The following is a 15564-nucleotide window of genomic DNA, read 5'->3' on the forward strand; positions in this document are numbered from 1 at the left end:
CGAGGTCACCGATAAACTAATCAACGAACAATAGAAAGTAATAACCAAAACTTACATTAAAGACACTGGAGGCCCACTTGCGGAAGGCCTGGTCCTGGCCACACATCTCGTCGCCAGTGGCGAGGTCGTGGATACGCTCGCCGCCGAGGTCGCCGAGCAGCTTGTCCACATACTTGCCGAAGTTGCAGAAGTTCGGGTACGCGCTGGAGCCGAGCGCGAACACCGCGAACCGCACGTTGCTGAGCGGACCGAAACTGTCGATAGATGTCGCGTCTGTTGTGCTTCCTAAGAAATACAAGTTTAAATAATTGCAAAAAACCCTTACGAATTATGACGCAAAATATGCGTCGGCTGCTTCATAGAAGGTGGAGGTTAAGGAAGGTAAAGTCAGAAAAATGTCATTCAACAAATTCCAACTAAAATTATCGTGTCAAATTATAATTTTAAATACAAATTATACTATATGTAAAAAAATGTAAAGGATTTACAAATTCAAGTTAAGTTGGAAATTGAAAGTTTAAAAAAATAATTCCAATTTCAAATTCAAATTGTGTTGTTAAAAAAAAATTATATTTTTCAATGACGCGTTTTATAATTTTAAAAGGGTACTAAGTTGAGACCAAAAGTCTTTAAATATTTTTATTTCATACTGCATCACACTTATTAATTTGCTCGAATTGGAAACAGATTGTGAATTATTAAAAAACCTTTCTTTTTAATTACCTTTCAATGATTCTAATCGGTTTAGTTGCTTAGGATTTCCAGCGGCATACCGTTGCAACTCGATTTGACTGTTAGCTTTTATAAACGTTTTGGGTGTCAGCAGTTGTGTGGACCTAAAATATGTAAAAGAGTTCTAAGTTGTTTTATTGTGCCGCTAAATTATGAAGCAATACAAAGCACTAGAATAACATAAATATTACAAGGTTATCTACAATTAGCTTTTATTTATTGAAAATATGCACATCAATCTAATCTAACATTTTCATCGAGCAGCATTATACTTTGTAGTAAAGTTTCACAGCAAAATGAGTACACACCATTATTCTGACAATAATTTAACCACAAACATATTCTGATCTTACCCAGCCGAATCCTCGCCAACTTGATCCGCATATAAAATCTCGCAGAGATGCTCTCCAAAAGCCTACAAAGCAGTAACCATATCGTTAACTACGTACTTTGGAACTTCTAAATTAACCTCTTACTCAGTGTAGTTCACCACAATCGCTACTTAAAGGCCCGAACATATATCCCTTTGATCGGCAATAATTTTGTTTGCAATACGCATAAATTTAAGAAAAGGATCAATACTATTGACTCCTACATTTATCTACAAACTAGTGTAATAAAATAGATAGAAAGTGATTGATTTTTCAATATTCTAAGTGTATTGCATCTCCAGACTTTAAATTTTGGAACGATAAATTTTAAGCAGTATCTTATTTTAATTTTTTTAGTATAATTTTGCTAACATATTATGTGTGTTAACTTTATATGCATTAAAATTTAAGAATCACGGTTGAAAATATTTTATACATCTACTTACCACTCCATTCTCTGGTGGATCACCATTACCAAATGTGGAGGTCACAACAAGTAGAAGTGCCTCGTGTTCTATGGACGTTATATCGTAATCAGCCATGCAATGGACCTGTTGGTAAACATTAATTTTATTGTCAATAACTTTTTGCAAGGGTTTGGTACGATAGGCAAAATTATATTTGAGGTAGGTTTTGCGTGGGATACGATTTATTTAGGTTGTATGTTTTTAGGTACACGATCGGTATTTCTGTAGCCCGGAAATTCATGTTACTCGTATGTTACTTGATGTTGGCAAAGTCAGTAAAATTACACTTACTAGATAAAATCGAATATATTTTGTAATGTTAGGTATATTTAATTATAGTTTTGCATTCTTCGGAACGTTCAATACTGTACTATAAACATTTTAACAGTTGATCAGACCAATAACGTTAATATTAACTAAGGTAAGTAAATAAGGATGTAACTTTTTAATTCTCAATAATCTTCCTTGGATATATCGGGACAGCTTGGCTAATATCTGTTGTTTGAGCTGCTGTCAAAGGACATCTGGAACCAAGTCTATATAGAACGGAAGCTCTACATGGAGCCGATTACTTATGCAATGCCGCTCTTGAGGACCAAAATTATCGCCACCTCTGTAAGTGAGTTGACATCTACACCCACTTCCACCGAAACCTTAGCTTACTATAGGTGCAGGTAATAGGCTAAATAGGTGTGGCATTGATACCTCTCCTACTAATCTTTACATATTAAGTGTAATCTTATTATTTTTTCGACATATTGTAAATTACATCACAATAAATATAAGAATTAATGTAATAGAGTTAATAACACAATCCGATAAGTAAATGAACATATTCCGAGAATTTATGTTGATGAACCTCACGAATTTATAATTTTTGATAATCGAGATTGCTATTTCCCAGAACAGTTGGTATTTGTCAACTACAAATACACGATTCCATTAATAGACAAATCAGCGTCAAGTACCAAATGACGAATGTATTTTCGAATATGACGTCCAATTATTTCGCATATTATTTTGGTTCATTAGTTTCCTTTACACTTAGCACCGTTGTCATAATCCTCTTAATAAGTTTGATTTAAGTTTATTTCCACTAGTAGATAGGAACAAAGTTTCGTCGACATGAAATTTGTAAGTCGGTGACAAAGAACATCTCATTAAAGAATTGAAGAGTTAATATTTTTAACAAAACTAAATATTTTTCATTTTTTCCCCGCTTTTAATCGAGTTCCTAAAAGTTAAGAATGTTTGCCGCTTCTGTTTCTACATGTTCGGCTATTATTTAAGCCTAGTTACTATTTGTTAACTTTATTTTTTTAATCCAGTCTTCGTATTTTTTTCTTTATACAATATAAAAGAAAAATAATCATTTTTTTTCTTTTCTTACCTCCTCCAAAGAATCTAAAACAAACTTAATCTAAGACAAAGTTTATCTGAGCACTTAATCCAACATAGTTTACGGACAAAGCTTACCTGAGCATTAAATGCATGTCCGAATATGACGCCCAATTCCTTAGCATACTGCTCCGATTTGCCTGTCTCCGTTGCATATAAGACGGTTGCCTTGATCCTCTTAGAGAGGGCTCTACCGAACAGCTTGGAGGTGAATTTCACTGCCCGAGCAATTTGCTTGAAATGGAACTTTCTATTAATGGGCCTCTTCCCAGTGATCGGCTTAGATTTCTGCCATTGATGCGTCTTCCAAGCGGGCTCCTGTTGAAATGGTCGCGTCAATATTTTTGCGGTATTAGGTTTCAATAAGCATAAGAATTTGTAATGTCTTCAAAGTATTTTCAGGAATTAGATTTTCGAAAGGTCTTGACTTTATTTTAATACAAATTACTTTATTTCCAACCAAATACATCATTCCTCAAAATGGTTTCAACTTCGACTCATTTTTTTTACAATTTTTTTCTTCAAAGATAAAAAAAGTATTACTGCAAGCAAAAATACTTAAGTAAAAGTAACCTGGTACTCGTAAGATGGTTTTAAGTAATACAACGCCATCTCTTGATGAAAAACTGGAGTGATAGATGAAGACATCGGCGGTACAATCCATATCCAATCGGCTGGACATCCAGAACTATATAAAGAGAAATATAAATTAAGTTACATTAGAATACACTTTAACCTATTCTAATTCTATATTTTATACCAAAAGTAAAAAAATATTTCTAACATCACCATTTGACGTAGCTATGACGTCCTTCAACAAATAAATCTGACCCAATTCGTATTACACAAACACTACATAAATATGCCTACTAAATAGCCGAAGTTTTCGTAACTTTAAGCCTAATTATATCATATCCGAGACGAAAAGCATGAACCGCGTAATATTGTTGCGTAGAACCAAACAGTCGCACGTTTTGTTTTCTTATCCTTGTTAACACGTGTGTTATGGTTGTACATTGTTGTTGTTGTGCCGTCTGAGAATTCATAACAATAGCGTTGAAAACTAGTGATGAAAGGTTAATGCATTTAAAGACAAATTCTAGTAATCAATTTGCTTTAATATACTATAAGGGCTTAAATTTTGGCTTTATCGTCATTATATCACCTTTTGTTTATACCCTTAATATTTTGTGTATCGTATCGGGTAACTTTTGCTAAAATATTTTAGGTTTAAATTTCGGTTAATTGACCATCATAGTTTAAATCTTGTCATCATTCATTATAGCGTGGCTTCAATTATGTTCAGTTCACCTAATATTAAATTAACTCATCCCACACACAAGTTTCTACGTTTCTGGTCAATAAAGGTCAATTGCCAATCATCAAATGTATTTGAAACGCATCGTATCTATCGTCTTTAAATTCTTTAAATCTTTAAGCACGGTATCTTTAACTTTTTAAAACGAACCTCAACTTAAGCTTACTTAAGCACTATTGTTTACTGCCAAGGATTACTCTATAATACGCAATTAATTTGAAACATATTTTACATGCAATTTTAGTAGAATCAATGCAAAGTTCTAGGTATGGTTTTGTGTTTGTTCAAATTTGTTCCGACTGTCTGAGTACACACGTGACATCATTTTTATGATGGACAAACATTTGCCAATGAAGCTGTGATTGGGATGTGAGTGAACGGATTTAACTAGATTTATTTATGAATTTTATCTCCTTTCCAAATTATTAACCAGCAGAAAGTCATTGAGTATAAAAGAGAATAGGATTACTGACTTCTTTACTTCATAAATTAAGATGCTGAAATTTTGCCAAATCTTTAATCAAACATTGACACTTTGATTACACACTAAGATATTTGGCACTCACAATTACGATATAGAGATAGAGAAATATAGATACCGAGTGATAGAAATAGGCACAGAGTTAATGTTTGAGTAATTGATATTCATGAAACTATTTACTTAAAAAAGTCAAAATAAATTTCCGATTATCTGAAAGTAATCACAACATTATCGAAAACGGATTTAGAGGTACTTACCGTAGTCGATTCTCATTATCCAAGTGCTTGATGAAGCTCTCAGAAGCGGTGTGATGGTCCACGATGGTAGCATTTTGTTGCTGGAAACTATGCAGTACGGCTACATTCACTTCCACTAGCGCCTTGTCCTTCCACAAGTTCACTGGCGTTCTAGTGTCAAGACCCATTTTCTGTGCTACTTTCTGTATAGAATTCATACAATTATTTAAAGTTGATGGAATTCTGTTGCTTTATCAGCGAAGGAAAATATCGCTTAGTAATTTACATTCAATTTTTTTTCATAAAGGAATCAAGGATATGTGAAATCTACCAATTTGGCCTTGGTCACCATGGTATCATGCATAAAAATTCACCATGCATAAAATTGTTCATTCTGAGAAAAGACCCAAGCTCAGTGGATAACTCAGTGGATAATAGAGACTTAATGACGAATTATGATAAAAAAAAATGTATATCTATCTTCATTTAAGATTTCGCCTGACTTTATGTAGCAGTCTTTGTCTTACGGACATTCATAATTATACAAGGAATAATAGCCTATAAGGATAATAGTCAGGAATCATTTATAAATGCATTATTTTTGAAGGTTAAGTTACATTTTGAAATACAAAAATGTACTCGGGCAGTATAAATAATGAAAATGATGTAGACGTCAAAAGTAAATTTTACTATTCCACATAATTGTTCGTAATTTAGAATTAAATAGCATTCGTAGTATGAATGCATCTTTGCTTTCATTAATACACGCTTCTAAGGAAGAGCATCTCTTGGAATTATTTCAAAGCTCCTTTGTTTAAGTAAAAACCCACAACAATGGACGGATTACCTCTTAATGGAAAAATGTTCACAGTTATGAAGATAATTACAGAAATGTGCTCTTTATCGGGTTACACAGAAAGCCTATTAGAACTTTTAGATTAATAGCTTTTAGATGTGGCTGGTTGTTATTGCGACATTAAAAGTTTAGCATTATTATATTATAGCCATTGCAAAATATTACTAATAAAAGTTAAAGCATTAAAATTAAAAAAGACATGATATTACATTTTCAATGTAATATGAGTTATATGAACTCATTCAACGTTATGTTTCATGAAATACTTTCCAAACGTGGTGTAATAACACCCATAAATATTACATATATTTATTGTAATTGCAATGTGATACACAACTTAAAAAGTGCAATATGTAATATGCACACATTACAATATTAGATGTGGATATGCAATATTCTGTTAGAGCTGTTACGTACGAAACTAAATTTCAAATGGGTTAAACTTGAAGAATAAAGATACCTTTGTAATGTTATATTTTTACAACCTATAAAATAAGTAAGACCTTACCTCCAACATGTTCAAACGGTTGGTGTCACAGAAGTTGCGACACCCGATCTCAGTGCTCATGTACCAGCCGTTGAAGGCGTTGGCGGTGAACTCGATGCCGCCGCAGTCGAAACGCATGCTGGACACCGCGGGCAGAGCGTACCAACGGAGATCCAGCTCTTCGAACCACTCGTACCTAGGAGTGGATGAAATTGAAACATACTTACTTTTTTATATATATGTATACGTAAACGGACATTTGCAACACCAGAGGAGTCGACAATGCATCGCCGGCTTTGGAGGAGCGCTCTTTTTACACCTTTTTTAAAGAGCCCATATCATAGCACTCCGGGAATACCTCAGGAGGAAGTTCTTATACGAATATTATTAGAAATAACAAAACCTCCACTCAAATTGAATCAGTTGTCTCAGAAAAAACCGCGGACATACAATTTTACATACATAAATAGCTGTCGATTAGAGAACCTCATTTTTTAAGTCGATTAACAAACTGGAACCCGTCAAAGTTTAGAAAAGCGAATATTATTTTTATGACCAAATTTAAGTTCTTTTCTGCCTCAAATATCAATTAAGTACTTTCCTATATTATAACGAAGAATGGCAATAAAATTACACGTTCGTAATTAAAGTCCTGACGTATTAAAAGTAAAAGTAACTTAAGAACTATAAAAGTTTTTCTATACACAACTGTAATTACCCTTGACGAACTTGAAAGGAATTTCATGCCATATTATTATTTATTGGCAAGTAAATTACTTTCTCAAGTAAATTACCTACGTCGTTATTTATTAATATATTTTGATAAATAATTTGTGGAAACACTATTTCAGCATTTATTCAGCATAATACTCTAATAATTTCACAAATAATTGTTATTTTTAGATGTTTGTAAGAACCTAATACATAACCACATAAACGTTATGATATTAAATTTACTATATAATTTATTTGTCCCTGGACACACCAAAATAGTCCATTGAAATCCACATTTTAATGGTAAGTAATTTATAAATCTATTTCTAATATCCATGGCTGGAAAAAGATCGATTATAAATATTAGGTACACAGAAGTCCTATCTAAGACTCTGGTCAAAATGAGCACTCCTTAAACCTCATTTGTATCTACTCGTATAAACAAAGGCCGTAGCAAACAAATATTTTTCTATGAAGACACGGCCCATGTTTGAGCGGCACTGCAGTAAATATTAAATACATATCGTACACATTGTATGGGAAAATATCTTATGTATATTATGGCATGGGTCTCCATGAACCGTTACTTTGAAACAGAACACAGCAACTGACATCATGGCTTTGAAGTATTTACAGAATCACTTTAATTCAATCTTCATAAATCTACAAGTACGTTAATAAAATCTTACCCTGTAATATATCTTAAAAAAGTATATAAAGTAGGGTTATGAATAAGTCGTTAAATAAAATCATATCAGTTTGCGTGTATCGTAACATAACTTCAATACACGCACCAGACGTGCGAATCGGAACTATTAAGATAAGATTTATCGCGCCATGTATTATATCCGATGTGTTCAGATAGTGTAATAGGAGATAGGTTACGTTGAGATACCCGTAGATGGGGTGTAACATTGTCCCTGTAGTTTCGGGACCAGAATAGGGCTACGGTATCCCCTGCCTGTCGTAAGAGGCGACTAAAAGGGGCTTTCGGGGTTACGGGCGGCAAGAGTGGGAGCTCGAACCGCCCGGCTAGCGACCCCGGGAAGGACGACGGTATGTGTGGTCGCATTCCGTCGTATACACCAGACGGTGTGGTGACACAAAGTCACCTGGGCGGAGCCCGACGGGGCAGTGCGCTGAGAGGACTCCGGTCGCGTTCCTTTGGAGATCCCGGAGTCCTCTACGCAGCGCCGAGGACGGCCAACGGGGGGGTTTTAGTGCGGTAAAAGTCCCACATAACCCCGTGCCGCTCCCACGGCACCGGGTACCTTTTGAAGGTTTCCCCCTCGAAAAGAAAAAAAAAAAAAAGATGGGGTATAACATAATAGTGATAACAATTATAGTGATGAACTCTTTATAGTTAGACTTTGACGACACCACCTACACTTGTTTCTTTTACATATGTCACAGTCGTTTTTGTAATACTGTTTTGTGGTTTCAATTGTATGGTAAGAACGTATTGTATGGTAAGTATAAAAACGCTTAAACCCTATTGTATTTGAGGTAAAAAATATCCTTAGCTTTGTCAGGATTAGTCTGCAAATATAGACAGACAAACAACTGTATTTTAGTGTAACAAATAAATGAGCTTAAGAAATATATATTATTTTGAAATAAATGTCTTGAAATATTTCAAATTAAGTCCAATAAGTTATGTGAGATCCAAGTAATAAAACAAATTCTGTTTAAACTATAAATATTTCTTGAGTGGCTCTTTCACCTATGCACTAAGCAATGCAAAGTAAATAATGGTATTAAACTATTGTAGTAGACTCACTCTTACGACTAGAGGCAGTCCCTTTTGTCCTATGAATAAGATAAGATTACCTTCAAGCTTTCGTATTCTGTACATTTTCTTTCAAACCTATTTATTTTCCGAAGCATGAAAACAATGTAAAAGCCTCTTTGTTGAATGATTGATTCCCAGCTACGTCAACTTAAACCAATACAAGCATTGTAACACGCAATTTATTTCTCTATTACGGCGAGCACTCAATCAACACTTAACAGGTCCCTAACAGCGTATTAACGCCTGTTAGCATTATCAAACGTGATATTATTGAATAGGCTCCGGTCCGTGGCCTATTTATGGGCAATAAACGCAGATTGGAGATCAGCGGAGCGCACTTTTACGATACAATCTCACGCCGGCCGCCGCGCGCCTTTGCCGCACAAAGCATAATGCATTCTCGTATTTTATGCTGGCATAAATCCGTAATGGATAGCGGTATGGCGAGACATTGTAAAATATTTAAGGATTTTGGTGTTTACATGTGGATTATTTCAACGCGAGGAATACATGAATTGATTATTAACGTTTTTCGATGTTTCGGAGAGTTCGCAGTCTGCGTCAAGAAGTTGGACTCTATTTTAGTATCTACTTTAAAAACTTTATCTTTGGCGCCAGACAAAGTGCAGCTTAAGTAATTGGGTTGAAAAGCATAAAATTTTATACAGGAGTTTCTTTCATAACGTAGGCGAAAACTAAGGAAATTTTTTCAAAACATATTCTTGGAGATATAACACAAGCGACAGTGAGCAACGGAGCAGTTGTGGAAGGTCGCTGACGATGGGCGGCAACCATCAACAACAGTCGTCATCATAAATTGTCGCTCGTGTATCAGCTTCCTTCAGAGCTAAATTAGAGAAAAAAAATCAAAACTAATTTAGAGGGTAGAGACTCATGCCTGAAAGTAAGGTATTAAAGAGTCCCCATATAAAATCTGCTATGCTGCTCCCGATACAAAATGTACACCATATTACTTACGTAGGATGAGTCATCGGGATCTCCATGATCAGTTCTCGAGGTATTTCGAAGTAGTCCGGGTCCTTTCCGTTGGCGGATAGCACCAGGGGGAGTATGTCCCACGCCGTCCGCGGAGGCTTCCAACCCAGTTTCAAGCATAGCTGTAACAATGATATTTGTTGATAGTGGAAATCACTATATTACCGCGGCGACACCGCGTGCGAAATAAAAGTATTCGTGACTCTGCATTGTAATAGCAGTGTTAAGTTCCACTGTGTTGTCAAACACAAAGACATTCGAATTTTCAATTTAATCTTCAAGGATAGCACCGAATTTATGTTCCTGAGTACATGAAATGTTACGATGGTATCTTATTCATCGCTTTATCCACTTACTTGCTTGCTATTTCTATATTATAAAAAATAACATTGCAATAAATAATAAAAAGCAAAATCTAACAAAACTTATCCTATACTTGAAAATGAAATCCCCTGACGAGGCTTAATAGATGCGAAAGCTATTATTACGTAATTTCCTGATCACACACCTTGCACTGTGTATTATACCCTTAGCTTTATTTATCTAGCTTATCGTTAACAATATAACATCACCACAAGCCTATCAATTTCAATTATTTACATAAAATTAAAAAGGAAGTACACCACTGAACAATAATTCCATACCGTACGCTGTCCGGCTGAGCAAACAACAGGTGCACCCGAAGTCAGATACGTCAATACGGACTGATTTATCTGCAGCGGATACCGATATTTTACGCTTTTGAAGGATTCATAGCGTAAAAATGTTTTTTTTTTTATTATAAAAAGAATGGGAGGATATTTTTCTAGCGGCCATAGAATCCATCTCAATGGGGACTCAATGGGGTATCGTTAGGTTAGTAAGAATCGCCATAGTTTTTAGGGCTTGCCAAAGTTTTATTTTTATAATATTATATTGTTAATTACTTTATATTGTAGAAGTGACGAATAAATTAAACGGATTAAACCCGAAACCTTCGGAACAGCAAGATAGATCTCACTACCGCTCATAGATAATAATAAATGGATACCGAATAGAAACTCGCTCGACACATGTAACAGGCAGCAAGACATTTAGTTTTCAAGTGTAAAGCCTAGACAAAATAAATAGGTACCTTAAATTTCATATCATAAATAATATTTCTTACCTCAGTAAACTCGCAGTGCATCGGATCACCGAGGATGGTACCATCGGGTTGCTTGTAACCGGCGTAGCTTATGAGCTGGCTGTTCCATATTCTGTAGTCGTGTTTCCCGTCCGTGCGTTGAGGGAAAACTGTCATTGCTGACCTGTGAAAATATACTTTTTAACTTACGCGTATTTTAAAATAACTCCTATTTATAAACTTAAAAACACGAACTACTTTTTAATTTTTTGTCAAGTATAGGTACAACTTTCCAACCAACCAACCAACCATAAGTGCCGGCTCTGGGTACACTTTTATTTTGAAAAACTTGTAGGTACTTTTAAACTTAACCACACTTTATCCCAAATAAAATCATACACGAAAAGTTATCTAACCTTCCTGAGTAAAATTTTGAAAACTGTGTATCTCGTTTATAAAGTAGCGAAAGCCTAATATGGCCTCTCTACTTAATGCCCTTCTAACGAGACTGTGTGGTAATAATAAACCTTTACCGGGAACGAGAACCCTAGAAACATATCTTTATCATGTACAAAAGGGACAACGTAAATACAATCTGTAATAACAATAATTAGAATACGATTCTATTATACAGTAGTAACTTACTTTTCTATTATTATCCGTTTATCTGCCTTATTTAAACACGATGATAAAGACGTAACATTTTTAAAAAGTTTGTGATCTATAAGATACTGCAGGTTAAAGACACTGCATAACAAATATTTGAACATCTACCAGACATTCGCGTCATATACAAAATACTGCGGAGTGAAGGACGTGTTTTTGTCAGATTAATTCTATACGCATATACTCGTAAAATAAAATATAAGGAAAAAATAAATAAAATATAAGGAAAATAGGTATTTAAAAAATAAATACAATTAAAATGCTCTCTGTTTCAAAATGGCTAACAATTTTCTCAAATGTATTTTCTATTCACTTATTCATTATTCATTCGATTCATTTTTATTTATTATCTGTCTGCATAGCGCATATAAAGTCTCTTCTTTATAACTTGGGATGAACTGAAAGGTATGTATAAGACTAGTAAAGGTAAATACATATAATGCTAGTAAATCATATTATATCAAAAATATTTCAAAATCTTACCTAATGTTCCCTTTGTTGGTGCTGTATTTGATGTGGTTGCAAAGAGCCTCGAACATGCCGCTGGTGGTAGTGACTTGGCGACAATCGAACACCTGCGGACAAATATTACCTTCAATCACAAAATCAGCATTTTAGAAAACATGAGTAAACATTGAGTAACCATGATGCCTCTGTTGTAACACTAACCTATACCCAATAATAACCAGAAGCAGATCTGAGAACTGCTCAGCATGCATAGTTTGTTCTGTAAGCTAATTTGGTTCGAATCATTGAGTTCCTACTATCCGTACCATAGACGTATACAGGCACAGATAGTTCAAGCTCAATAATGTTTCAGATCTAGAATTGTATGAGAACGATATAATGTAACTGAGTGCTTGAAAGGTACTTATAACTCTGATGGTGACGTAAATAATTTTCATTTAATTAACAGCGAATTGGGTTTGCGCTGTCTATCCTTGTGAGTGCTTATGAGTACTTCGTAGTGGCAAAGTTTAACGAACGTTGTCATACTTAAAAGGTGAAGCTTTATCAGAGAACTGGAACGAGCTAAAAGTTTAGTATATATTTCCATCGTCTCCTAAACATTATAGGATAATAAGATTATTATTGCTTAGTTATTAAAGGAAACACTTAGTCCGTTTATTAAAATACATTTTTTTTACATAATTTTATCGTTTATCTACAATCTGAATAATAACTAACATTAGGTATGCATATTTATGTATCAGTAATTTATAAAACGATGCCTTATAAACTCCATGAAACAAGTTAACACAATAAAATACCTATATCTTATCCTAAATGCAAAGTAATAATGTCAATATACATTAGCAAATTTATTAAAACCACCGCTTAGTCGAGGCAAATGGATCATTGTGAGCTGAGGTTTTAATCTAGAAGATAGACACGCGTCAATAAAATTGTAAATCGGTACACAAAATTCGTAACTCAACCTCTCGTTTCGAACCCAGCAATCTATTTAAGCGGTGTAATTACTAAATGTAGTCGCGAACATCAGACGGACTTAAAAGTGGTCTCGCTAATGCCGATTTAAGTCTCCCCCATCCTCGAAAGGAAACTGAATGGGAGCTGGAATAAATTACTCGTAATGCCATTACGGCGTCGCGACTCAATCAACCGTCGTAATTAGAAAAATATTGGGATTTAGTTAGCTTCTGCGGGGCTTTAGCAGGCTTTTATTGGTCTGTTTCGCGGGTGTTAAACAGGGTTAATTTAATGCCACGAAAAGTTCTTTCTTGGAAATTATGGTATTAAAGGATCTAAGAAAAAAAATCGCGTAAACGATAGTGCAATTCAATATCATGGAGGATACTGTAAGCAGTTTTATGTAGCAGTAATTCCATTGACCTCTATCCCATTGGAAATCCCAAATAGGATTGAATACCTGTCTGAAATCGCTACAAATGCATTGATACCCCTAAGAACTTAGACTCTCTTGTGGGTTTTTCATATGATTCGATACTGGTAATATTTGAATTCTCATCGTCCCAATACTCTTCCGCTACTGGACTCAGGTTCCCTTTCAGATGAAAATGATCATGCCCCACCACGAATTCATCTTTACAACTTGGAAAAGCATATTACTACTCCTAACTTTCTTCTTTCTGAAGGAAGATCGCACAACATTGATCAGTATTACATAAAAAGGATTGCAGCGGAGGTCATGCATGAATATTTAGCCTGCGTTACAGTAGGTACTTAACAATAAACTATTTACTTTTCTGTTTAAAGTCTGTTTCGTATGTTTATAGTCTGTGCTCTGAGCACCCAAAAGTCACCAAACTTGGTATTTGATTAGTTACTGCGTAAAACAATGGAACTACCGAAGTTTGGTTTGTTTTGCAGTTATAAATATGTTTGTACGGCGAGCTTTAATGCAGAATAAATATAGGTCTTTACGTTCAACGAACAGCTCCGTGGAACTAAGATTTATAAATGAGCTAAAAGTTAAATAAACTAGTGTAGCAGCTGAGTGGATTTTAGTCATTTACGAGTTACTTTACAGTGTTTCAATGAAACCGTTTCATAAAAAAGAATAAATGTTTTAGCATTATTTTTTATATAAACACACATAGGAGTCTACGATTTCTCTATAACTAGCCTCATATGCGGTCGATGTAGAGGGAAAATAGATAAATACACGAGTACTTAAATATAGACTACGAATATTTTGAAGAAAATATACATCCATCCATTATCTGATTATGAGCAAATAAAATTATCACTTGAACTTCTTAGTAAATGCATTGTTTTTAAACGTAGTCCATAGCAACATAATACTAGTAACATTATTAATATAGTTAATAATTAGTAGTGTTATGAAATAAGTTGACATATTTAAATTATATAACAAACTCAAACTACAAGCATAACTTCTAAATAAAAAATGAGTCGTGACTGAATCCATAAAACTTTATGGTGGCACTATCGAAACTTTATCCATTATCATACTTTTTATTACTAGTTTTCCACCGGCTACGGCCCCGCTTGAAGTTAGGCTTCGGTAATGTTTAACATGCATAATAAATGTTAAAAATAACTTATAAAAAATTGATCGACTCCGGAAATACTTAGCTACATAAATGTAAAGATTCTATAGTTATAGCTCCAGTCTAGGGTATCCTGTGTGGTTACCATGGATAGTTTTTTTTACATCCGGTTGAGTGCATCATAATACCGCGAATGGCCACAGCTACTAAAATCTTTCCGACTATTCTAGTTTTATTGCGCATATCGTGGAGCAACAAATTTGGTAAAAACAAAGTTGTGATTTTCCTGTTTGATCCACTTGTGTCACATACTAAATAAGTGTAAACCAAATCAATAAAGAAATCTGAATCCAAAATATCGATGTTTCTCTTACCGGGAATGAAACCCGAAACCCAGTTCGTGTCTATTTAGTCAATAGATCCATATAAAAAAACATGGAACATATTATTATAACATCCTCCTTGTATGAAGTCGGAATAAAATAACTTTTACATTATGTATGTATGTATGTATAATCTATCTTAAAATATTTACCGATAACTATACCTACTTATACAATTATACTTTACAGTGAGAGAAATAAAGGAAGTGGTTCACAAGATATTTCCGCACGTATGTGGTTATGTGGTGGTAGGTAAGTGATACCATCGCCTCAATTCTTTTTTTTTTTTTTTTGTTATATATTTGAACCTGACGATAAAGCAGACGTGCTACCTGATGGAAAGTAGTTAACGTCGCCTATGGACATTTGCAACACCAGAGGAGTCGCCAATGCATCGCCGGCTTTGAAGGAGAGCTCTTTTTGCACCTTTTTTGAAAAGCCCCATGTCATAGCGCTCCAGGAATACCTCGGGAGGAAGTTCATTCCACATTTTACACGTCCGTGGCAAGAACGTCCGTGCAAACCGAACCGTGGAGGACCGCCACGAGTCCAGTTGGTGTGGATGG

General features: G+C 34.7%; 1 protein-coding gene across 2 annotated transcripts in view; it reads right to left on the bottom strand.

The window, feature by feature from the left end:
• Positions 1–15564, bottom strand: part of Nos (Nitric oxide synthase) — a 124697-nt gene that overhangs the window by 4113 nt on the left and 105020 nt on the right. For both annotated transcript variants that reach the window (XM_073088015.1, XM_073088014.1), the window contains exons 4-14: positions 12103–12194; positions 10996–11137; positions 9831–9970; positions 6368–6542; positions 5025–5206; positions 3542–3656; positions 3047–3286; positions 1550–1654; positions 1086–1147; positions 724–836; positions 56–285 (exon numbers count right to left, since the gene is read on the bottom strand). In XM_073088015.1, coding sequence (XP_072944116.1) covers positions 56–285; positions 724–836; positions 1086–1147; positions 1550–1654; positions 3047–3286; positions 3542–3656; positions 5025–5206; positions 6368–6542; positions 9831–9970; positions 10996–11137; positions 12103–12194 — 1596 coding nt within the window. The remainder of the gene's footprint in view (positions 1–55; positions 286–723; positions 837–1085; positions 1148–1549; positions 1655–3046; positions 3287–3541; positions 3657–5024; positions 5207–6367; positions 6543–9830; positions 9971–10995; positions 11138–12102; positions 12195–15564) is intronic.

Source organism: Epargyreus clarus, unplaced genomic scaffold, assembly GCF_041222505.1.
Source record: "Epargyreus clarus isolate Ecla_fem2 unplaced genomic scaffold, WU_Ecla_fem_2.2 ptg000026l, whole genome shotgun sequence".
Lineage (NCBI taxonomy): Eukaryota > Metazoa > Arthropoda > Insecta > Lepidoptera > Hesperiidae > Epargyreus > Epargyreus clarus.